At 55.1% G+C, this 25,499-nt stretch overlaps 1 protein-coding gene across 6 annotated transcripts; it reads left to right on the top strand.

Moving 5' to 3' along the window:
• Positions 1-4,598: 4,598 nt before the first annotated feature.
• CLN8 (CLN8 transmembrane ER and ERGIC protein) lies at positions 4,599-19,562 on the top strand. 6 transcript variants are annotated; one of them, XM_070460158.1, is made up of 3 exons: positions 4,599-4,654; positions 11,800-12,409; positions 18,643-19,562. In XM_070460158.1, the coding sequence occupies exons 2-3, from the start codon at positions 11,885-11,887 to the stop codon at positions 18,940-18,942; spliced, it is 825 nt and encodes a 274-aa protein (XP_070316259.1). In that variant the 5' UTR covers positions 4,599-4,654; positions 11,800-11,884; the 3' UTR covers positions 18,943-19,562. The 6 variants fall into 6 exon arrangements, with proteins under 6 accessions (XP_070316259.1, XP_070316260.1, XP_070316261.1 ...); XM_070460159.1 differs by lacking the exon at positions 4,599-4,654 and adding an exon at positions 4,959-5,136; XM_070460160.1 differs by lacking the exon at positions 4,599-4,654 and adding an exon at positions 5,694-5,782.
• The last annotated feature ends 5,937 nt before the right edge of the window (positions 19,563-25,499 follow it).

Here is a 25,499-nt window from a genome sequence, read left to right as displayed (position 1 = left end):
CAGCCTCGGCTCTTAACATTGTACAAACAAGACAGGGAACTTGAGTGTCTGTGAAGGAGAAGGGTAAGAACAGCCACACTTCCCAGCACGGACTGGGCATTGCTGGTCTGAGGGCCTCGATCACCAAGGAGATGACCTTGACCATCCCACGGGGCCCTGTGAGGGAAGCAGACAGCACCCAGGTGTCCAGCAAGCAGGTCAGCACCTCAGGCCCTGGACACAGGACCGCTGGGGGTATCTCAGGAGCCAGCTCTTTACCAACCCGCCCGGGGGTACTTAAATGACCCCGACCCAGGAGAGCCACGCTGGTGCAGCCACCTGCTGGTCTGGGCAGCAGGGACAGTTACTAGCTGCATTTTAAAGAAATAGAAACAGAGACAGACTAAACCCCGTCCCCACACCTGTAAATTCTGCAGAAAATTCAGTGTTCTTGCTCTCGTTGGCTTTGTTTCAGTCTTGAGTCTTTTTGTTGTTGTTAGTTTTTAACAGGGTTGAAAGAACTGTCCATCCACCTGAAAATGTAGGTGTGAACTCTGGCAAACTGCCTCAAATGTGCCATGGATTTGTTCTATGCATGTCAGACAGGCAGCCCAGGAGATGCTGTGGTGGAGAGGACAGCTGTGTTCGCATGGCCTATGGACAGGAGGTGGGCCCCCCACGGGGTCACGCGGGGAGACAGAAGGAATGGGGACCTTTGTGGTGGTCCTCCTGGGAGGGCAGGGTGGGCGGGGGGCTGGCCCGGTTAGGGATTGCTGAGTCTGAACCACTTCGGCTGGATCTGGCTCCAGGTGCAGCGGCCCCCACCATCTGACAAGTCTGTCCTGGCTGATTAGGGCGCCTGTCACAGGTGAGCTGGAGAGAGCGGGTTGGGGGGGGGGGGGAGTGCTGTGCAGTTTATATGCGGTCTCCTCACTCTGGGAGGGGCGGTCCTTCCTGGTCAGACACACCCCAAGGTATCAAAGTGTTATAAATACAGAAAATAAAAAAATTCTTAACACACAAACATAGCTTTAAGCCAAGACTTACTTTCTCAACCAAGAATACATTGTTTTATCGCAGCATCTCTTCTCCCTTCAGAATGGACCATGGCTAACTGAAATGGCTGTGGCTACTTGTTCACTTGGAGCACACACTAAAAAAAATGCTTGGAGTTCCCTGGTGGTCCAGTGGTTCAGAATCCACCTGCCAACGCAGGGGACACGGGTTTGATCCCTGGCCCAGGAAGATTTCACTGCCGCAGAGCAACTAAGCCCATGCGCCGGAACTACTGAAGCCTGAGTCTAGAGCCCGCACTCTGCAAAAGAGAAGCCTGTACGCCGCAGCTTGGAAAAGCCCGCACGGCATCGAAGACCCCCTCGTCTCATGAGCAGAGGACCTGGCCATACGGGGCCCGCAGGCCCTGGTGAGCGGGACAGCTCACTGATGGTTCCTTTGGCTCGGTGACTGTAAAAGAGAGAAGGGCCTGCGAGCAAGGAGTCTGTCTCCTATTGCAACTTGTGGTTTCTGCTCAGCTGACTCCAGTCTCACATCCTTGTCTCTGCGTCCAACGCTGCAGTTCCCAGGAAAAATACTGAAACCTCTCGGGTAGGTTTTTGCTGTTTGGTGATTTTGCACATATCCCGTCTCAGCCTGTTACTTTTGGGATTTGCCTGCTTACAACATTCTACCTGATGTTGTAGGAACGCTAAATCTTGTTTTCTTTACATGCCTGTGTATTTGATGTATCACCTTGTGCTCTGTTTGGCGGGGGATGGAAGGCAAACTTTGCGTCTGTAAATTTGTCTGTAAAATAGTAACCGAGGTGAGGGACCAAGGTCATTAATCTCTCTGTGGCATTTCTCACAGTTGTGAGACCCTCCAGGTCACCTGATTACCATCTGGTACCAACCCGAGAGGTGGGACTGGACCGACTGGTTGGGAGGCGTCTCTCGAAGGGTTTCTGTTTGTTACTAGGGCACCTCCACCCCCGGCCCCCGCAGGGCTGACGTTTCCTGTGCTTCATCTCCGGGTGTGCACAGCATCCAGGGCACCCTCCCCCACGCCGTGAAAACCAAGAATGTCCAGACTTGGCCCTGAGGGGGGTGTTCCAGCTGAGGGTGTACTTCTGTTGGCCCCGGAAGCAGCCTGGCTCTGCAGTGCATGAACCAGCAGTTTTCTCGAGGCAGTTTTGTTGTTACATTGATGTGTTTAGCCAGGGGAGACTTAAGGATTCTTTATAAGCCAAGATAATGACAGCCATTAGCTTCCAGCTCGTCATTTGCACCAGAGGCAAACTAGCTTAGCTGACACTCAAGGAGCAGAAGCTTGGATGTCCAAAGAGACTTTTCTTAAAATATTTATTTTTATTTTACTTATTTGGCTGTGTCGAGTTTTAGTTGCAGCATGTGAGGTCTAGTTCCCGGACCAGGGATGGATGGAACCCGGGCCCCTGTGTTGGAAGCACCGCATCTTAGCCATGGGACCACCAGGGAAGTCCCTGGAAGAGACTTTGGACCAATCTCATCTTCTCCTGTCTGTGTCTCAGAGGCTAATCAAGCCTTCCGAGGTCACAGAGCAGGAGTAAAGCTGGCAAGAAAGAGTCAGACTCCAGTCTGAGCCTTTAGCATGTTTTCAGACTCTTGGATCCAAGCCATAGGCACAGTGTTTGGTGGTTCAAAAACATGCTTTGCAGAGAAAGAAATGGACATAATATTCATAGGAGCAGGAATGACTCTAGGAAGACACATTTTTCTGTGATGTCTTTTCTTTCCAGGAAGTTTTTGTTTTCCCACAGTTGTTAAGGAACTAGTGCTCAGGAGACTGAAACCAAGTGGGTGCTTTCTCGGGGGCTTCAAAGAGCTCCCGTACACAGTCCTTTATGTCTTGGAGCAGAAAGAATGGGGTGAGAGGCAAGGTGGCAGGTAAGAGGTGCTTTATTAGAACAGGAGATGCTGGCTAGTTTCACAATCAGAGGAAAAGTGGGGAGGGGGGAGGAGACCTTCTTTGTCTTTCTTGAGCAGAGGTCATGCTTCCGTCATCAGCTCCTCCTCCGGGTTGAGCAGGGGTTTTCTTGACTCTACATGGTCAAGCAAGGTCCACAAATTATTGCTTTTTTGTGTGTGCAGAGAGCACGTTCTGGGGATCCCTAAAGTACTGAGCTCACGGGTAGGATATGGGTCTCACGTCACCGCCGTCTTGTTGTTGGGGGCATGTGTCGTGCCTCTCTCACAAGGTTCTGTTGCTCAGCAAGCCTGCTCCCTTGAGAGATCATGAACCTACAGGGGTCTCCCATATTGTTCTACTCACAGCCCCCGAGTGTGATGAACTATTTAATCGCCCACTTTGACCTTTCACTCTGACCCTGTCAAGACTAGCTGCTGAAGCACAGCGAGCAGCTCCAGTTCAAGGCACCAAGGGACTGTGTGGGGACCTGGAGGCCTGCCTCGAGGGGGCAGCGGGGAGGAGACTGGGCTCACCTCCAAATACAACAGGGACAAGTGGGGTCACAGCCAAGGAGCAGGGTGTGGCTGGGGGGCTGGGGGACCGGATGTTCCTGGGAGGAAGAATCAAGGCCAGGGCATTCTCACGACATTCAACAGGGAGGCCTAGGAGATAACATGGGGAGGTGGGGCTGAGGAATCTGATCAGATATCCAGAGTGGGGGATTTTTGCTAAAGCTGAACTAAAGATGAAAGGACAGGCCCAAGGTCAGGCATTGAGGACGGAGGGCAGCCTGGCTTGAGCTGGCGGGGAGACCCTGATCGCCAGCATAGCCAGAATCCAGAGTCTGCGCTTATTTCTGACCCATTGTCCGCAGATGGCCAGCACGGGTACAGTGCTTTCAACTGTTGATTGGCAGCAGGGTGTGGAGGTGTCACTCTCCAGAGTAATTCCAGGGTTTAAAACTGGGAGATCCTTCCCTCCCTCCCTTGGTTCTTAGGAAGAGAGGAGAAATCCCACCCCCTCTCTGCTGTCTTCTAAAAACCTGTCTTTTTCTTGATTAAACAATGAGCGTGTACTGCTTATATGATCAGAGAGAAAGATGCCGCCCTGGCCACCTCCTCTACAAGGGGTGTTTTTGGTCCTCTTCTCTACACCCTCGCAGCCTGGGCCCCCAAACTCGGCCTCCCGGGGCGCTGTGGGAAATGGGACCAGTCAGTCAGTTACTGCCCGCTTGGCTTCCTTAGCCTACAGCACATGGGGAATGTGCGTGCAGCTGAGGTAGGAATCGACCATTTACAGACAGGGCTTAGCTTGGTGACACATGCACACACAGACACACACACACACAGACACCCCACCCCACCCCCAGCAGGGAGAGGGGTCCAAGTGGGAGGAGGTGGACCGCAGGAGGCCAGTGGCCAGGCTGGGAACACAGGTGCCTCACCAGGGAGGATAGATCCAGGGCAGGAATCAGGGGCATTTCATTCAGTCTTCTCAATTCCCCCGATTATTCATCACTAGTTACACCTGTAATTTTTAGAAAACATGACTGCTTTTATGAGGATGTTTTAAAGATAGCAGAACATATGACAAGACCCCTGAAGACACCGAGGAATGGACTGCCTGTGTGACTAGCAAGTCATCACCGGGCGCCTCCGACCCGGCCCCAGCTCCTCCTTGGAGGCGGAGGCGGTGGCTCCCCCAGCGGTTCACGTCTATTTCCACAGGGCAGGTAGGACTCGGGGGTTCAGCCTAAACTAGACAATAAGCCAAGCCCGATTGTGAGCGGAAACCTCCAGTGTGCTGGAGGGACACAGTAATCGTTTATACTTTCTTTTCAAGGGCGCTGATAATTTCCATGTCTTATTTCATCCTCAGAGAAGTCCTGAGAGGTGGCTGAGGCCGTGGTTCTCCTCACGGGTTACAGGGGCAGGAAGACTGCAGAGTCTGCGGGCTGGGTGGCCTTCCTGCAGCCCAGTCAAGTGACCGCGGGCGCCTCAGGCGGCGGGGCAGGGTGGGGCGGGAGGGCAGAGGCCGCTTCCCACGGGACCCCACGGGTTCCTTCTGCCGCAGCCACACTGGTCACTGCGGAGGTGCCGGGCACGGGTCCACGGGCCAGTAACACGCAGTCAGAAAATCAACAGGGACCTGGGACAAACGCATGAGAGCACAGGATGCCCAGCGGTGACAAATGTCCCGGAGGCAGGCTCGGGGGTGAGACCGCGGGGAGGGCGCTGCTGGGGACACGGGAGCACGCGGGCGGCCAGGTGTGCGCGGGGCCGCGGGTCAGCCGGGTCTCACGGCCTCTCCCCGATGCTCCATCCGGGGCGCAGGGCAGCCTAGCTCCAGGCCGGGAGGCGGTCCCGGCGCTCCAGAGCCCGGCCCCGTGCGCCCGGGGCGAGGCCCCCACGCTGGGCGGGGGCCGGGCGGCGGAGAGGGCGCGGGCGCGGGGTTCACCCGCGCCCCCCCCGCCACCACGTCCCCGCGAGCCGCCGTGCAGCAGTGCGGCCCCAACCCTGGGCCCGCGTGCCCGGCCAGCGCCCGGACCCGGCTGCCCCGGCGCGCGCGGGGCCAGTCTGGAGGGAGCCGGTCACCTGCTCGCCCAAGGGGAAGCGAAACTGCGCTCGCGGCCTCTGCCGGGGAGTCAGTGCGGACCGCCGGGGCGGGTCCCTGGAGCTCCGCCGGGTGTCTCCGCGAGGCGCGGCAGGGGAACCGAGGCGTGGCCGGGCGGCGTTCCCCGCAAGTGCTGGGCCGGCGGCCCTTTCCTGGTCCATCTCGGTCCGGGGAACGGACGTGGGCCGTGAGGGGCGAGTCCCCGGCTGGTTCCCTAGAGGCCGGAGAGCTGCTCCCCACTCTCGTGGTACGGCTCGCGCCCCTCCGTGCAGTGGTATGGTCCGCGCCCCCTCCGTGCGGTGGTACGGCTCGCGCCCCCTCCGTGCGGTGGTACGGCCCGCGCCCCCGCCCGGTCTGCACCCTTGGTATCTCCCACAGCCGGGAGGCCACGCCCCCGGACGCGCATGCGCGGCGCCGTGCGCGCGGGTGCTCTGGTGGGCGCTGGGTCGGGGCGGGTTCTCCTGCTGGTCCGCGTCTCCTGTGAGATCTGAAAGCCTCAGCCCCGCGCCGAGGAGCCCTGCGCCCACCAGGTGCGGCCTGCGGTGCTTGACGTCCAGGCCTGGACTGTGGGGGCGGGATCCGGCTCGCCCGTCCTCAGGTGAGCGCGCAGGGAGTCAGGTCGTCCTGTCCGGAGGTGGGCCGGACAGTGGTCTGGTCGCTCCGTCCTCCGGTGAGCCGCGCGGGAGTTTGATCGACCCTTGCGCAGGTGAGCCGGCAAGGATCAGATCGCTCCGTCCGCAGGTGAGCATGCAGAAGGACAGGTCGTCCTGTCCGCAGGTGAGCCGGGCAGTGGGCCGGCTAGGAACAGGTCCCTCCGGCGGCTGGTGAGCCGCGCGGGGCTCGGGCCGCAGTCTGCGGGCGGTCCGAGAGGACACTGGCAGGCCGCCCGAGACCAGGTTGTGCTCTCTGTAGGACTTGTTTATGTTTTTTGAATTATGTTCATTGAGAGTGTTTTTTTACTTACTTTTTGTATGTCAAAAATGAAGTTTATTCTGTGTTAAATATTGACATAAAATGAGTTGTACCACTTTAAAACTTAGAGAACACCTCTTTCACACTGCAGATTAAAGGGATGCAATTTTGTTTGGTGGAATAGGGAATAGGAGCTTTTTTAGATGAAAAGTACTGAAAAGTAAAAGAGATCTCCACAAGGTGAGATGGAAATTGACCAGTTTTTTAAAGACTTGGCTGGTCCTCTCCAAACCATCGGTTGCTGCCACATCCCATCAGCGGGATCTTCCTGCATGTCTGCTCTGCACCCTCAAATCAGTGATATTCTTTTTTTTCTTTTTTTTTTTTGGAGTATGATTGCTTTACCATGTTGAGTGTGTCTTTTAATTTTGGGGGAAAAATGTTTAAAAGCTGCTGAAGTGTAATTCTCAAAATACAGAAATGTAATTCCTGTGAAAACAGGGAGCACAGATCAGGTTGGACTAACTCACTGAGGAAAGACCCTCAGAGAGGACAGAACCAACTCCGGGATGGCGGTTGGAGCAGGGGATGGTCCAGGAACGCCGCACCTCATCAGTGCCTCTGGCGGACCTCGCGGCGCAGTCCCAGCCAAACAGACCTGCTGTGTACCCTGGAAAGTCGGGTGACTTTCAGGGGCCTGCAAGCGACCCAGGGTGCTATAAGAAAGCCTGCTTTTCCCTCTTTCTGACGCATTTCCAAGTTTTGGATCAGTGTAGCCTCCAGTGAACGGCGGGAGCTCACACCTGCTCTGGTGGAGACACCCCAGTCCCAGGACAGGACTGTGGAAACCCTCCTCTTCAGTGTCTTAAAACGCCTGGCCCAGTGCAGGGAAGCGGCCAAAACCACCGAATCTTGTGAAAAAGTGAGACGAGGTTTGTACAGAGCTTGACTTCCCAAAGAAAATGGAGGCCTGTGGGGCAGAGGCGGGCTTTCCAGCCCCGGAGCCCCTTCCCCTCGGCTGCGGGCCCGTGGCTGCCCAGAGGCAGGGGCTTCAGTGGGTGACTCCAGAGCCCCCCAGGATTGAAAGAGCAGGGGGTCCGTGCTCCTGGGTGCGGCTCTGCAGGGGCAGCGACAGTGACCTGGAGCTGGGCCTGAGGTAAGGCCAGGTCGCTGCCACAGGACCAGCTGGGCCCGGGCCCCCTTGCCTGGAGGGTGAGGGGTGAGGTGGGGTAGGGGGCGGGCGCTGAGCCCCTGGAGCTCTGCCCACCGCCCTCTGGTCTGTGCTGCCTTCCTGAGCAGCGCCCGGGTGCACGCTGGGGTGCTGCTTGCCAGGGGGCAGCAGTGCCATCTTGGGGTTCTGGGGGCTGTCTGGTCACTGACTAGGTCCCCGCAGACCACCTCCAACCCAAGGCCTGGCCTTGTCCCTTTATGGCTCAGATGGGTCACCTCATCTGTGTGTCCCTGAGGCCCAGGGTGACAGGTTGGACCTGCCCAACCTGCCCAGAAGCTCTGAGCAGGCAGCTGTGCAGGAGGGTGTGTTCGGGGAGGGCTTGAGCAATGACCAGGGTGGGGCAGGTATCCTGGGATCGAGTCCTGGGGGTGGAGTCCTGTGGTCAGTTCCTGGGGGAATACGGGGGTCCAGTCCTGGGGTGCAGTACTGGGGTCGAGTCCTGTGGGTGGAGTACAGGGGTCAAGTACTGGGGTTAGGTACTGGGGTGGAGTACTGGGGGCTGGATACTGGGGTGTAGTACTGGGGGTCGGGTACTGGGGTGGAGTACTGGGGGCTGGGTACTGGGGTGGAATACTGGGGGTCGGGTACTGGGGTGGAGTCCTGGGGTTGGGTACTGGGGGTGGAGTACTGGGGTGGAGTACTGGGGGTTGGGTCCTGGGGGTGGAGTACTGGGATCAGGTACTGGGGTTCGGGTACTGGGGTGGAGTCCTGGGGTCAGATACTGGGGGTGGAGTACTGGGGTTGAGTATTGAGGTGGAGTACTGGGGTCGGGTACTGGGGTTCGGGTACTGGGGTGGAGTCCTGGGGTTGGGTACTGGGGGTGGAGTACTGGGATCAGGTACTGGGGTTTGGGTACTGGGGTGGAGTCCTGGGTTGGGTACTGGGGGTGGAGTCCTGGGGTTGGGTCCTGGGGTGGAGTACTGGGGGTCAGGTACTGGGGTGGAGTACTGGGGTTGAGTATTGAGGTGGAGTACTGGGGTTGAGTACTGTGGTGGAGTGCTGGAGGTCGAGTACTGGGGTGGAGTCCTGGGGTTGGGTACTGGGGGTGGAGTACTGGGGTTGAGTACCGGGTCCTGGGGGTGGAGTACTGGGATCAGGTACTGGGGTTCGGGTACTGGGGTGGAGTCCTGGGGTTGGGTACTGGGGGTGGAGTACTGGGGTGGAGTCCTGGGGTTGGGTACTGGGGTGGAGTACTGGGGGTCAGGTACTGGGGTGGAGTACTGGGGTTGAGTATTGAGGTGGAGTACTGGGGTGGAGTACTGGAGTGCAGTACTGGGGGTCAGGTACTGGGGTGGAGCCCTGGGGTTGGGTACTTGGGGTGGAATACTGGGGGTCGGGTCCTGGGGGTGGAGTACTGGGATCAGGTACTGGGGTGGAGTACTGGAGTGGAGTCCTGGGGTTGGGTACTGGGGGTGGAGTACTGGGGTTGAGTATTGAGGTGGAGTACTGGGGTTGAGTCCTGGGGTTGGGTCCCCGGTCTGCACAGGGAGTTGTGTCCTTGTCTCTGATGGGCCCCACCTCGGCTGTCTGGCCTGGGAGCTTCAGTGTCTGCCTTGACCGCAGCACAGATCCTGGAAGGCGTGAGGACCCGGAACCAGGCTGGGGTTGCCCGTCAGTGGCTCTGGAGGCCGGTGGTTTCCCTGGTTCCTGGGTGCTGGGAGCCGCCCTCCCCGCCACCTTGGCTTCTCCTTTGTCCTCAGAGGCGGGTGGTCGACTTTGCTGCGGCCTCGCGTCTCCACTTCCCACCCTCCTGGGCCCTCTGCGCGGCCCCTCAGGACCGCATGTCTCTGTGAGCTGCCTGCTGGGCAGCAGGGAGGTCAGAGGTGGGCATGTGGTGTGAGGGGTGCTGGTCGTTCCGGGCTTTCTCTCCAGGATGAATGGGTTTGGTTTGGTTTTTAACTTGCCTCACAGTTAAAACCACCTGCAGCACACAGGAGACGTTCACACGCTTTCAGTTACATTCGCTTGGTTAGGAAAAGGAAGCCACTAAACCACTGCTTCTCAGGGTCGCAGGGCCCTAGAGCTGGGGGCACAGGCATGTTCAGTGGTTCTGCACCTGCTTAGGGCACCTGGGCATGTCAGACACGCCTGCAGCTGGTCCTTCAGGGCAGTGAGGCCAGGCCCTGGGCAGGCTCCTGGAATGCCCTGCGTGATTGAAAGGAACAGACTTGCCCGCGGGCAGTCTGAGCCCCCGGCCAGGCTCTGAGGGCCTGGGCACGTGGCGGTCAGAGGCCCGTGGAGCAGCCTGGGCTTGCCCAGGGAATCCGCGGTCCCGTGAGCCAGGCAGACCCCCAGTCAGCAGGCCCACATCTGCTCCTGCCCTCCGCTCGGCCGACCTCCGTCCTGCAGTCAGACTCCGGCTCCTGGGTTCCCGCTCCTAAACGGTGGAGCTGGGGTCAGAACCCACTGCCCTGTTCCTGATTCTTTACTCCCGGGGTCCTGGGGTCCCCTAGCCTTGGAGAAGGGGCCCCTGTATGGGCCACTCCCATGGCGAGCTCAAGTTGTTTAGTCAGAGCTTTTCAGGGTCACAGGGGAAGGGGAACCCCCATTTCAAGACAGAGCTTCATGAAGTGAGGTGCTGGCTCGGAGCGCAGTGCCGTGGGGACATGTGAAGGGAGGGGCCAGACAGGGTGAAGGCTCGGGAGGGGCTACCTTTCAGCGGAGCTCAGGGTTGCGCGGCCCCTGCCTGGGGCTTGGCTCTGGATGGCGAGGCTTCCTTCTCATCCCCCAGCCCACTCCTGTCGGAGCTGCCCCCCACCCTGTGGTGCTGGAAGCTGACCACTGCGGGGCCAGATGGCTCCGGGCTCTGTTCTGAGAGGGTCAGGCAGCTGTGGCCACAGAGGACGACAAAGCCCATGGTGCTCACAGGGCCTGGAGGCGGGACCCGGGGGCCAGGGGCAGAGGACAGAACAGAGGGGGACGGAGGCCATGGCCTGTCCTGGGGTTTGCAGGGAAAGGCAGGCAGGTTGGGGTGAACACGAGACTGGTCTGTTCTAGTGATATCTCTGGGCTTTGGGTGACAGGGGTGTTTTCAGCTGCCGGGCACCCACCCAGGGTGATCCAGGCAGAGGAGTGTCCTCTCCTGGGGCAGGGCAGGTGGCGGAGGCTGGGCCTGGCTGGGGGGTTGGCACAGGTCATGGTCGGCTCCTGGTGGGTTCTTGGCTGGTGGGGTGGCGTCTGGGGAGTCCAGATGTCAGAACATCACAGTAGACAGAAACATAGATATATGCACACACACAGATGTGTATACACATAGATGTATACACACATAGATGTACCCACACACAGATACATGTACCCAGAGATCACAGAGATACATGCACACAGATGTACACACAGATACACATACAGATGTATACACAGCAATACACATATGCACAGATGTACACACAGAAATACATGTACGCACAGATGTACGCACACAGATACACGCACACACAGATGTACACACATAGATACACATACAGATGTACACACAAATATAGGTACACACAGATGTGTACACACATGGATGTACACACACAGAGATACATGTATGAACAGATCAGAGATACATGCACACAGAGATACATGCACACACAGATGTATACACATAGATAAACACAGATTACACACACAGATACACGTACACACAGATGTATATGCACACAGATACACACATACACTGATGTACACAGATGTGTACACACATAGATGTACATACACACAGATACACATATGCACAGAGATCAGAGATACATGCACACAGAGATACATGCACACACAGATGTATACATAAACACATATAGATTACACACACAGAGATACACGTACACACAGATGTACACACACACAGATGTGCACACAGATGTGCACACACAGATACACGCATAGACGTGCACACACACAGGAGTCGGGCCCGTGTCTTTCGCTGCCCCGTCCACACCCCCTCGTCTGTCACGTCACTGTCTCTCACGCATCTGTCCGTCCAGCGGAAGCTTTCTTGCTGTGTTTGTGTCACCCAGATGCAGAAGCACAGGGTGGAGGCTTTTTGCCCATGCTGTGACTGTCTCCCCGGCGTGGGCGCGGCCTGCGTGCCGCTCCGTCCGGCCAGCAGAAGGTCAGGTTCTGTTCTTCCCCAGGGTGAGGACGGGCGCATGAGGGTCCAGAGGCCGCGACCCTGGCGCAGCGTGCGGACCCCAGCCTGGCCGAGACGACGCGGGCAGCATGAGCCTCCTGGACGCTGGCGCCCTTGACCTGGACTACACCTCCGGGTGGGTCCGCGGGGTGCTGGCGGCCGCCGGCTGTGCCTTCTACCTGGGCGTCTTCGTGGTCTGCCACTGGCTGTCCTCCCTGAATGCCACCTACCGCTCGCTGGCGGCCCGCGAGCAGGTCTTCTGGAACCTGGCAGCCGCACGCGCGGTCTTTGGCATCCAGGGCACCGCGGCAGGGCTGTGGGCGCTGCTGCTGGACCCCGTGCTCCAGGCCGACAAGGCGCTCGGCCAGCAGGACTGGTGCTGGTTCCACATCACCACGGCAACCGGCTTCTTCTTCTTCGAGAACCTCGCCCTTCACGTGTCCAACGTGCTCTTCCGCACCTTCGACGGCTTCCTGGCTGTGCACCACCTCTTTGCCTTCCTGGGGTTTCTCGGCTCAGCGGTCAACCTCCAAGCTGGCCACTACCTGCCCATGGTCACGCTGCTCCTGGAGATGAGCACGCCCTTCACCTGCATCTCCTGGATGCTGCTGAAGGTAGGTGTCCCACACCCGCTCAGTCGGTTCCCCCACAGCTTCTGCGCCCGGCCGTGGTCCCTTCACCCCTGACACCCCTGCTGCCGGCCCCTTGTGGCCTGTGCTGTTCCCAGCCTGGGTTAGAGCGTGAAGGCAGTAGGAAGCTCATTCTGATCGAATTCCATTTTAATAATTTTAAGCAGCTCTCTCAGGCTTCCAGCCCATGGCAGAAGAAGATGTGGTGGATATCGTGTCTGTCTCAGTGGACAGGGTTTTTGGTAGATTCTCACTTGTTTGCCTCTGTTGGGGCTTCATGGTGGCGCTGTGGCTCAGTAGTTGTGGCTCGCAGGCTTAGTTGTAGTTGCCCCCTGGCGAGTGGGATCAAGCCCGTGTCCCCTGCATTGGAAAGTGGGTTCTTAACCACTGGACTGCCAGGGAGGTCTCAGTAGACAGCATTTGTAAGTCCTTGAAAATGTGCTTTTTCTATGTGTCTGTATACATCTCCTGAAGGTTTTATTTCACGTTGCGTTATTTCACACACGTCTTCGTGGCCAGCACACGTGTGCAGCCGTAGGACACATGTGCAGCAGGTTTCTGGAGCTTACCCGTCTCGTTTGATGGAAACCTGCTGCCTCCCTCCTGCCCCCGGCAGCCGCCCTCCGCGGTTTGATTGAGGACTGCCGGACGCCTCGTCCGCGTGCGCTGGCCCGTCTTCCCTGTCCTGCTTTGTGTCGCTGGGTGAACGTCCTCCGGGTGCAGCCGTGCCACGGCACTCTGAAGAGCTCCCTCCTTTCTCGGGCTGGGCAGTTTCCCATTACGAGGGTGAAGCGCGTTCTCACCCACCATCCATCAGGGCGCGCTCGGGGCGCTTCAGTCTGTTCTGTGACCTGCGCTGCAGTGAGCACGGGGTGCTGAGGCTCTTCCAGATCCTGGTTTCGGTTCCTTTACTGGCTCCTGAGGCAGTTCCGGTTTTAGAAACGAACCCCCGCGCTGTTTCCCACAGTGGCTGCGTGTTCTCTGTTCCCACCAGCAGCGCAGAGTTCGAGTCTCTCCACGTCCTCAGCAGTGTATGTTTTCTTTGTTTCTTGGATATTAGCTCATTGGCTTTGGTCTTGCTTTTCCCTGATGACTGGTGACAGCATGTTTTCATTTCATCTGTCCTTTGGCCGTTTATGTGATCATCTTTCGAAAACCGTCCAAGTCCTTGGTCCACGTTTCAATCAGAGTCTTTGTTATTTTTTACTGTTGAGTTGTAGTCCTGTTTTAGAAAACGATTTTATGTATTTATCTATTTATTTTTGGCCGTGCTGGGCCTTCGTTGCTGCTCAGACTTTCCTCTCGTTGCAGAGAACAGGGTCTTCCCTCCAGCTGCGATGCGCAGGCTTCTCTCATTTAGGCTCGTGGGCCCTGGGGCTCATGGGATCCGTAGCTGCGACTCCTGTGCTCCGGAGTTTAGGCTCCGAGATGCTGCTCAAGGGTGTAATGGCTGTGTGGCATGTGGGGTCTTCCTGGACCAGGGGCCAAGCCTGCGTCTCCTGCAGTGGCAGGTGGAATTCTTTACCCCTGAGCCACCAGGGAAGCCCTGGGGTTCGTATGTTCAAGATTAATCTCTTACTAGACGTATGGTTGGCAAGTATTTTCTCCCCCTTTGTAGGTTGCCTTTTCGCTCTGCTGTTTCCTCTGCTTTGAGGAAACTTTTTAGTTTGTCGTCCCAGTTATTTATGTTTCAGTTGTCTTTGTTTTTGGTATAATGTTCATGAAATCATTGCCAAAACCAGTGCCATGAGGCTTTTCCCCCTTTGTATTTTTTTAGGAGTGTTGGGTCTTACATTTCAGTCTTCAGTCCATCTCAAGTTGCTGTCTGTGTAGGGTGTGAGGTAGGGGTTCCGTTTTGTTCTTTTATGCATGAATGTGCAGTTTCCCAGCAGCACTGACTGAAGAGACCACGCCTTCCTGCTGTGTGGCTTTGGCCCCTGTTGAAGACCAGTTAGCTGTGCGCGTGTGCATTTAGTCTGGGCTATTGGTGCTGTTCCTCTGGTCTCCCTGTCTGTTGCTCGGTTCATGCAGTTTTTATTTCTCTAGGTTTGTAATAGAGTTTGAAATCAGAAGATGTGGTGTCTCCAGCTTTGTTCTTTACTCTCAAGACTGATTTGGGTATTTGGGGTCTTCTGTGGTTTCGTATGAATTTTAGATTTTTATTGTTGTTAAAAATGCTATTGGAGTTTTGGCAGAGGTTACACTGTACACTTCCCATGTGGCTCAGATGGTAAAGAATCTGCCTGCCGTACGGGGGATCTGAGTTCGATCCCTGGGTCGGGAAGATCCCCTGAAGAAGGAAAAGGCAACCCACTCCAGTATTCTTGCCTGGAGAATCCCATGGACAGAGGACCCTGGTGGGCTACAGTCCAGGGCGTTGCAAAGAGTGGGACAGACCGAGGGACTGACACTTCACACTGAACCTGCAGACGACTGGTGACTTCCCTGGTAGGTTTCCCAGTTCAGTTATTGTGTCCTGCAGCTCCTTGGTTTCCGTTGGGAGTTTTTTTTATTCCATCTCTTCACTAATGTTCCGTTTTAAAACGCGTGTATTTCTCTTGGCTGCACGGGGTCTTCGCCGCACGCGGTCTTCACTGCACGCGGTCTTCACTGCACACGGTCTTCGCTGCACGCAGGCTCTCTGGTTTTGGTGTCGGGCTTCTCATCGCCATGGCTTCTCCAGACCACGGGCTCCAGGGCACTTGGTCTTGTGGGCTTCGCTGCCCCGCGGCCTGTGGGGTCCCAGACCCAGGGATCCAGCCCTGTTCCTGCACTGGTGCGGATTCCCAGCCCCTGGGCCGCCAGGGAAGCCGTGTCCCACTCTGTCCGCAAATCCTCCTGCCCCGGGGAGCATGCTGTGCCAGTCCATGGGCCGCCCCTCAGCAGGGCTGGGGATGGGTCCTGCCCCTCCGTGTGGAGCGAAGGTTGTCCCTCATCTCCGGGCCTCTGTTGGAGTCCGTGCGTCAGACGGAGCTGACCTCTGCCCCGCTGGCCGCCGTCCTCGCCTGGAGGAATCCCACCGATCGGCCCAGCCAGGGCCTGGGGCTTCTTGTCCGCATCCTCCTGGGGAAGGGCGGAGGCTGTGGCTTTTGTCTGCTCACCTGTTGGGAGCCCCGCCAACAAGTTGGGGTGCTGGACGCCCCAGCCCCTCCCTCTTCAGCGTGAAGCAGGGAGCTGGGGTCTCCTCCTGACCCCAGGGTGATGTGGGACATGGACCGTCCTGTCGCTCCAGGGGGCCTGTCCTGGCGGCAGGGCCCTTTCCGTGGGCCCCTGATTCCTCACGACGGAGTTTGCCTGTGGCCTGCAGCTCACACAGGCCTCAGCACCTCTCACACCTCAGCCACTGGGGAGGGGGTCTTCAGCTGCTCCTCTCTAGGTGGGGCGGCCCCCTCCTCAGGAAGCAGGCAGACCCCAGCTGTGTGGGGACCTCAGAGGGAGGCACTTTGTTTGGGGTCTTTTTCCTCTGAAGTGTTTGGATGCCATTCACTCAGGTTGGAAATGAAAAAGGGGAGTCCCAGGATGTGATCCCCTTTTTGCAGCCTTGCTGTGTTCATCACGTGGCCAGCAGCCCCACAGCAAAGCTGTCCCTTCAGCTAGGACAGCTCAGAGTCAGCGTGTCCAGGCAGACTAGTTCTTCTAGTTCAGGTCCTGTTGAGCCTTGGGAGTAAATACCACTCGGATGCTGATACCCCTCTAAGCCTTTCGTAAAGCTGCCTAGTTCTTGCTTTGTCAGGCTTCAGGGTCCAGGCACTCTTGCCATGGACTCTGGTTTGATGAGATGTGGGAGGGTGTCAGGACCAGACGTCACCACCAGCGTGATGTAGTTTACACCCCAGATGGGCTTACGCTTCTGTTTCCTCCTTCAGTTTGGTTCTGAAATGCTGTTTAGAAATAATAATAAATGAATTACACACTCATACATCTAAGCTGGTAGAGACAACTTCATCCACAGAGACACTAATCCAGGTGCAAATGAGTTGATATTAAAAAAAAAACAAACAGTGAATTTATGTATAAATATATACCAGGCACACTACCTGCTGGGACCCAAGCTTGACAAACAAACCTTGCATGGTTACGTCTCAGATTGTTCCTGACCCAGCTTTTCTCAGAGCATTTGGTGATGATGAAGGCAAAATTTTTAGTGCCCGAATTAGAGCAAAAATGCTCAGTTCTCAAGCTTGGAGTTTTCTGAACTTAATGCAGTTCTTGTAGCAGTAAAGTTCATGCTTCTGGTGTGGATGTTAGTGATTTAAGATGACTGCTTTCAGCACATGGGGAAACAGTGGAAAAGAGTGGCCTGGCGTGCTGCGGTTCATGGGGTGGCAGAGAGTTGGACACGACTGAGCGACTGAACTGAACCGAGTGAACTTTGGAGGAGACGGCTCAGTGGGTGGAAGATGGCTTGCTGGCCTCTTGGGTGGGGAGGCTGAGCAGTGGCCCTCCACCCCCCAGGCATTCGCAACTCACTGCACTTGCGTGAGCACCCAAGGCACGCTTGGCTCACATCCCCACTCTGCAGTCTGTACGTTTAACATCCTTCGGGCCAACGCGAAGGCTGCGTCTTTCTCACGTGAAGAATCTCATTGAAAGCCTCAAACCTTACATGTTTTCGTGTTTGAGAAGCACTCTTTTCTGTCTGATCATACAGTTTAAGGAATTTTACTTGTGTGAGTCATGATTCTGACTGACATAAAGTGGAGAATGCCTGCCCCATGCAGTGGGTATAAAACTGTTTCTGTAGAACTGTGTTGTTTCCCTAGTACTCTGGTTTTCTTTTTCGTTGAAATATTGACATTTGAAAAAAAGTATTTTTAAGTAAGATGGGAAGTGAGATACCACTGGATTTCCCAGGAAGCGAGCAAGCATCCTAATGTAATTACATCATCCATCCTTTCCCTGGGGAGTCAAAATGCTGCCCAGTATCAGCTCTCCATATATTTTACTTATTTCTGCATTTTGTGTTGCTTATTTCTTGCACTGGCATCACCTTATTTCTGAAACATCACCATATTTCATCCTTTACTGAGGCACCTTCAGCCCTCCTGGTGCATTTACTACATAGGTGGAATTATTTAGGGTTATTTTAAAGTGTTAAAATACAGAGGGAGATATTATCTTATTTGGACTAAATCTGTGGATAGATTCTAGGAGGAAAGAATGTGATGTCTTTTGAGTGTTTTCCATCCAAGAACATAATGTGCCTCAATTCATCCAAGACTTTTCCGAAGACCTGTTAGGGATCCTGGGCTCCCTGCTCCCTGCTGTCTCACTCTGTCTTATCCTTCTGCTTTTCTTCACACTCATTTCTTAGTCTAGGCTTGGTAGAAGCTAATGTAAATGGAGTTTTTAATATTTAAAACTGCCGGAATAAATAGGGTGTTTCTCTGGGTATTATCTGCAGCTGATTTAAACATCCCTGGTAGTAGAAGAGGACATGATCATGCCTGGCCTAGAAACAGCAGGCAACTCAGATTTTCTGTGAAGTTATTTTTGGGGGTTCATAATACTTCAGACAAGGAAGAAACTCCTGTTTTTCCACCTGTTTTAAGTTGGCCCTGGGTCACGGCTCCCGTTGCTTCTCGTCTTTCCATGTCAGAGCTGTGTGTACACCTTCTGCGGCTCCGAGAGGCTAGGGTCTTCCCCTGTTACAGTGTGGTCCCTCCAGAGATCAGTGTCCATGTCCCTTCAGGGCTTGGCAGGTGCAGCTGCTGCAAAGCCACCCTGTTCCCAGGGTCACCGGGCAGTTGCCTGGCCCGCGGCAGCGCCTCCTCGGGCCCCTCTCCTCCTGCACGTTCCAGACGGGCTCTCCCCTGGGAGGGGGCTCAGGACGAGCCCCAGCCCCAGCGTGGCTCCAGGCGGCGAGGAGAGCCTGGGGTGCCCAAGCTTGTGGGTCCTGGGCGTGCGGGCCGTCCTGGCGCAGCAAGGTCCCCGCCACAAGCTACGAAGGCCCGTCTCTGTGTGCACGGTCTGCTGCGCAGAGTCTTCAAGTTCCCTGTTGGGTTTCAGCCACAGCTAGTTTTACTGTGAGTTTAGAATAATTTTAGGGCAAGTCCGCTTGGGCTCGTCTCCCGGGGCCTGGGGAGGTTGGTCACGGGTGATGGACGTGTCTCCCAGCATCGTCGAGTCCCTGGCTGTGTGCACAACCCCCGGGGCGGGGGGAGCCCCTGGGAGGGGGGCCCGTAGCCGCGCCCCTGACTGCGCTCTGCCCCCGACAGGCCGGCTGGGCGGACTCACGGCTCTGGAGGCTGAACCAGTGGGCGATGGTGCACCTTTTCCACTGCCGCATGGTGCTCACCTACCACATGTGGTGGGTGTGCCTGGGCCACTGGGCCAGCCTGGCCCGCAGCCTCTTCCCGCCGCACCTGGCACTCTTCGTGGTCGGCCTGGCCCTCCTCACGCTGCTCATCAACCCCTACTGGACCCGCAAGAAGACGCAGCAGCTGCTCAACCCCGTGGACTGGAACTTCACGCCCAGCCGCCCCAACGGGCCAGCGCCACCCAAGAAGGCCAGGTAGCAGCCTCGGCCCCCAGCCCGCGGCCTGCAGCCACCCCCCCAACCCTCACCTCCGACGCCGACCCCGGGCGTGCGTGCCTGCTGCATGGCGCCGGGTGGCCCAGAGCGGAGGTGTCCAGGGACAGTGTCCCACCCGGCCTGTGTGCAGCCTCCCACGGAGGGCCGTGGGGCAGCCCCTGAGCCGTCCCTGCGACCTCCTCACGGCCCTGCTCTCGGAGGCAGGAGATAAGGCCCCCAGGTCGTCACCCCATCACGGTGGTCCCGGGGCAGCCGAGAGGGCTTCTCCCCGGCGAAGCTTATCCAAACGAGAATTTTGCTTCCCTTTTGTGTGTCTCTGCTGACACTGGAGGGAGATGTGAGTCATCACTTGTCTAGATGTGAGAGCTGCTTTTAACCAAGTGTGCAGCCAGCCCCTTACTCCTAATTGCTGTAGGTTTTGAGTCAGGGAGCCATCAGGGGACCTGGCCCCAGTGGTGCTGAGCCGCGGGCCCCCTTCCTTCCTCCTGGTGACCAGCCCTGCCGCCACCCTCACATGTTGGCCCCATGGTTTAATTGACAGTGCTGACATCTTATTCTTGCCAGGAATGTGCAATTAAAATGAAAAGCTTGTATCTGTTGAAAGTGCTCTTGAGTGTTTTTGGAAAACACGTTTACTGGTCGTGAGAGTCTCGTGTGCCCTGGGGAGCGCGGGGGTGGGGGGCACACACAGGTCAGGAGGTGTAACACCTACTTGCGTCACCTCGAGAGGCAGTTTCAACGTGAGACACACCCAGCAACCCGCGTTCCTCCTGGGGCTCCTCCCCCTCGCACAGACCCTGGGGGCCGAGCAGGCTGTTTCCACCGCCCAGCACTTGAATAAAGTGACCGAGGTTTACAGAACCTGAAGGCACGTCCCTGCGTATCTCTCGGTGCCGTTCACCTTGCTGCAGAGGTTTTCCATCTTGGAGATGCGCTGTGATGATAAGCGTTCACGTGCTCAAAACTCAGGTTAAGATCTGAAACAGTCAGCTTGATTCCCACGTGACCCTCACTGGGACTTGGACCTTCCAGGTTCAGTCTCTGCAGCCTGTCTCGGCCAAGCTGGTGTTGGCCCCACCCTGACCGACTTCCAGGGAAGACACAGCTGGGCGTTTGGGCGGAAGGAGCCTCCTGAGATGATGACCCAGCATCCCGGTGCCTCCGCTGCCCAACAGCATTTGCCCTCCTCCACCCCGAGTATCCCCTCGCTCGGCTCTGCCGGCGTCGCTGCTCTGGGCCCCGGGGCTTTCCCAGTCACAGGTGCCTTGCCAGTCACAGGATGCCGAGGGTGCCTTGCTCTCTGGCACGCACTCCGCCAGGGAGTTGGCACCGTCCATCTTTACAGCGGGGCCTGAGGCTTGGGTGGTGGCCGGCTGGGCAGCGGCCTCGCAGCTGAGGCCCGTGGACTGTGGAGCGCAGCAGCACCCCGCTGACCCTGGCCAGCAGGCCCAGGGGCATCCCCAGTTTGCAGAGCCCTGAGCGGCCGTGTCTGCTTGTCCAGGACAGGCGCAGGGTCCACCCGGAAGGCAGTGTTAGAAGTTCGGGGGTGAGAGCAGCCCTCAGCTCAGCCCTGTGGCGAAGCCGATGGCTGCAGGCGACATGGTGACCTCTGGAGGCAGGTGTGGCCGGACGCCCGGCAGGGTCAGCCGGCATCAGGGCCGGTCTGGTGACGGGCTGATGGGCTGACATTTTCTTTCAATGTGTGTGTTTAAAGAAGCACAACAGGGAGACCGTCTCCTCTTCCTCCTGCGCGTGCACTTTGGAGGCTGGTCCCTGTGCCTCACGTCGGCCAGACGCTGCCCCAGGACAGGGTGCGGAGCTGGCGGGCAGGAGTGGGGGCCCCTCTGGGGTCCGAGCGGGGAGGCTGACTCCTGCAGGCGTCCCCCGGGGTCCTCTCCTCAGGGCTCCGGGCTCTCACCTGATCTGTGCTTTCAGGATGGAGCCCCCGTGAGAGGGCGAGCGGCCCCAAGAGGAGGGGAGCTGGTCTGAGTGAGCCGGCACGCCCTGGAGGTCCGATGGGTTTCTCGTTGGGCGAGTCTCGTTTGCAGCTCACCCAGAAGAAGCCACCGCAAGTGGTGCACACACCCCCGTGGCTGCTTTCAGGTCACCTCCCTTTACTAAACTGCTCTAGTGGGAGAGCTTACCAACTCAACATTTCTCTTTCTAAATAAAAGCTTCCCCCTTTTCGGTAACTAAACTATGCAATGCATACATGGTTTTGCCAGATCTCGTTTAGTGATGTGAAAAACTCAGAAACTTGTCGTTTTTCTCTGACGACTGGGAACCCAGAGAGCTTGGAGGGGACCCCGGCCGAAGCCCCCACGTGGAGCCGAGACGCAGCCCTGCGAGCCACGTTTAACTTCGGCCTGGTGTGTGCGTTGTTCTTACTGCTGTGCAGTTGCACCGTCAGGCGCCGGCCTTTGCAGGCCTGCACACTGTGATCTCTGTCCCCACGCCCCCCCACATGCTGGCACTCTGACCTCAGGGCCACCCCCAGAGGCCCCGACACTGCTGTGTTCACAATACATCAGAGCTCTGCTCCATCGCGGAGTTTCCTGGGGGGTGTTTTACAGATCCGGGTCCTTTTCAGTGATGCTCCCACGTGCAGGAAGAAAATGTTATTTTACTGCAACATTGCTTTCTCCAATATTCCTTGGGATCCAGGGAGAAACGGCCCCAAGTGGCTCTCTAAATGACAACACCACAGTTCAGCTGAAACTGTTCTGTGGGTGGGAAGGGGAACAGCATGAAATTCCTTAGCTTTTAAGCCACTGAATCCGAGTGAGCCTTCTGGACTGGGTTTGTTTATCGTCTCAGGGGGGTGTGTGTGTGTCTGTCTCAGTATGTGAGTCCACACCCTGCCCTCTCTTCCTGGTTTTGACCCTTGTTAGGGGTCTGGATCGTGGTTTGAGGGGAGACCCTGATGATTAGGAAAGAAAGGAAGTGGAAGGATTGAGTGTTCTCAGAGACCTCCTGAGAGGATCCTGGTAACTGCATGTGGTGGAGACGCTCCTCGAAACTGATCGCTTAGTTTGAAGTCTGTTCCAGAGCCACCTGCAAGCTCATCTAGAAGTGCAGGGGGTGAGTGCTGTGTGCCACGCTCTATCAAACCAGTCAATCCTAAGGGAAATCAACCCTGAATACTCACTGGAAGGACTGATGCTGAGGCTGAGCTCCAGTACTTTGGCCTCCTGATGTGAAGAGTCAGCTAATCAGAAAAGACCCTGATGCTGGGAAAGACTGAGGGCAGGAGGAGAAGGGGACGACAGAGGATGAGACGGTTGGATGGCATCGCCGACTCAATGGACATGGGTTTGGGTGGACTCTGAGAGTTGGTGAAGGACAGGGAGGCCTGGCGTGCTGCGGTTCATGGAGTCGCAAAGAGTCGGACACGACTTAGCGACTGAACAACTGTCTGTTAGTTAGGCTGAACAGGCTCTTTGGGTACTGAAGGAGCTCTCACCTTGAAAATGGCCACATAGGGCTCTCTTATGTTCTAAAAACTGGTTTTTGCCTATGCAGCGAGAGGAAGTGGCTTTCTAAGAGGAACCTGCTTTTCTCTCCCTGTGCCTTTGAGATGTAAACGTTCTGACAGTTCCTGAGACTGAAGAGAAAAGAGGGAAAGCAGGAAAACTGAGACTCTATGTAGGTGTCTGTTATAGAGGTATGTCTTTACCTACAGATAGTATCAAAATTATTCAGTAATGTGTAAATGAGCCTGTGACCTGCTTAAAGGAAATTAAGTGCTTACTAAAAATACAAAAGTAACCTACCCAAATGAATTTCAGGTTCATGCAATCTGGGAAATACTCAGTATTAAATATCTGGTTTCAAAGTTTAAGCTTGTTAAACTTAGTTAATGCAGACATCTTTCAAGAGTCATCAACTATAATTTTATTATACTTAAGAAAGTTAATAAGACCTTATTCTGTTACAAAATTCATGAGCAAGGAAAGTAACTTGATACAATGACTTTAAGTTAAATATAATTGAGATAAGAGTTTTGGGAGTTGAGCTCTTTGGGAATAACTGTTTTAGGAAATCTACTTAAAAATAGTCTCTCCAGATTTTGGCAACTTGAAAGTTTTGTTAAGTTAAATAATGGGAAGTCACTGTTTGAATCGCTAATTGCTAAAAAAAAGTCTAAGTTCACCCACTTTTTTTTGTGAGAGAAAAACTAAATATGTTTGGGTTTATTAGAAACATCTTATACCACACTGAGGACAGAAATTATTCCATGAGATGATGTGTGTGTTTCTGGAGGCTGTAGAATACATAAGTTTTCCAATCAGGAGGCACTGGTATGATCAACAATCGTCACTTCTATTTTTGCTGGAGATTAAGGTTCTTAACGGCTGTTGTTTAGTTGCTCAGTCACGTCCGACTCTTCTGTGACCCCATGGACTGTACGCGCCAGGCTCCTCTGTCCACAGGTTTCTCCGGGCGAGAACGCTGGAGTGGCTGCCATTTTCTTCTGCAGCGGGTCTTCCCCACCCAGGGATCCAGCACACGTCTTCTGCATTGGCAGCTGAGTTCTTTACCGCTGAGCCACCAGGGAAGCCCTTTTAAGGGTGAAAAGCTGTAATATACATATGTGTATATATTTTAAGCCACTAAAATAAGTGAAACATTTCAGTATACAAGGAAAGATATGAAAATGCATTTTGTTAAGGGGAAAAGTAACTTGGTCCTGAAGTTGGTTATTTCTAAATAGGAGAGAAAGTAAGGGACAAACTAATACGGGAAAAGGAAAGTTGTGACAGGTTTGTAACAAAGGAGCCCAGGAGCCCAAAATGTCTAAGAGATTAAACTAGGAGTGTTTGGTATGTTCAATTACATGCGGAGCACTGTCACAACTTTCTTAGGTCATAATGTCTGGGTAAATGTTGTTGTTTTTTTTTTCTCCGCGCCCCCCAAATGTTATTATATTCTAGAAATTGTATGGAATTCTGAAAAACCTGGTGGTCCTGATAACAAAACTAGAATTTTGACATTTTAATTGAGGTCTGTGTTTACTAAGACTCACCTCCCAGATAGTTCCTCGTTATGTCACATAATTGTCTTTTTTTTTTTAATTATTTTATATTGAAGTACAGTTGATTAACAATGTTGTGTTACTTTCAGGTGTACAACAAAGTGATTCAGTTATACATATATATGTATCTATTCATTTTCAAATTTTTTTCCAAGTTAGGTTGTTATAGAATATTGAGCAGAGTTCCCCGTACTGTACAGTAGGTCCTTGTTGGTTATCCATTTTAAATACTACAGTGTATACATGACCATCCCAGATTTCCTAACTATCCCAATTACGTTGCATAATTGTCAAGTTTAATTACAAAAGGATACTCAAGTATGTTTGTTTTTGCAGCTTATCACAGCAGTCTGTCTTTGAATAAGACTGTGCATACTGGACAGGGCATTTATAGGACTGTCTCCAACCTAGATGGAAGGACCCTTGCAAGGTCCTTTTTTTGTCTTTGTGAACTGAGGACCTGGCACTTTTCACTGGAGCACAGTCTGTGCTGTGTCAGCTGTAAGGCACAGCGATTCCGTTACACACACACCACGTCTGTCCTTTTTCAGCTTTTCCTCATGGGCCCTCACAGGCTACTCCGTGCAATTCCCTGTGCAATGCAGCAGGCCCTTGTTCATTTTGTACAGGAGTCTGCCTGTGTTGACGTCAAGCTCCTGCTTCACCTACTAAGTGCCCTTGACTCGCTCAGGCAGCGTGAAACTGAAGGGAACTGACTCAAATTCATATGTGAGGTTTGTTGAGAGCTTTCTGTTCTAAACAGCAAAAGCAACACCCCCCTCCTCCCCCCCCGCGCCCTCCTGCTCACTGTCTTTAAGACGCCTCCCTGGAAGACAGCTGAGCGTTCAGCTGTGAGCACCACTGCACATGCCCCTGGGGTGGCCCACGGCGGGCGCCGACGGACGCTGCTCTGCCCTTCACTGCCGTCACCCAGGTCTGGCTTGCCGACAGTGGGCTGGGGGCGCTCCTTCCTCACCTGCCGGGCAGCAAGGACAGAGCCCATGTCCTCATCTGCGAGTCTGCAGAGACGCTCTCCTCTCCTCGACACATTATACAAGTGACCCTTGGGTCCACTTAGAGGTAGATTTTATTCAATAAATATACTGGATTTTTTTTTTTCCTTTGAGATTTGCAACAATTTGAAAAAACTCAGACAAACCACATAGCCCAGAAACATTGAAACAAGTCAGGAATGTCATATGCATGAAGCCTGTAGATAGGCTTACGGTGAGTGCTGTTTGAAATTAAGAAAGTGTTAGTGTTCCTCTCCCAGTTGGAGAGACTGGGTCCCACCCATCACAGGTAAGTGTCCTTTTGTGCAGCCGTGTTTCCAGCGCTGTGTTAGGAATGTGGTTGTAACGCTCTGCCATAAGAAATGTAAAGCTACTCATTCATTAGGGCCTCTGCTGCTGGCGCCTGAAGAACCCGCAACCGGAGGTGTGAGCTGAGCCTTAAGCTTGGGGGCCTCACTGAGAACAGCCTGGGAGGCTGCTCTAAAAGGTAAG

Source organism: Odocoileus virginianus, chromosome 32 (assembly GCF_023699985.2).
Source record: "Odocoileus virginianus isolate 20LAN1187 ecotype Illinois chromosome 32, Ovbor_1.2, whole genome shotgun sequence".
Lineage (NCBI taxonomy): Eukaryota > Metazoa > Chordata > Mammalia > Artiodactyla > Cervidae > Odocoileus > Odocoileus virginianus.
Note: the sequence above shows the minus strand (reverse complement) of the source record. Positions and strands in the feature narration are given on the sequence as shown.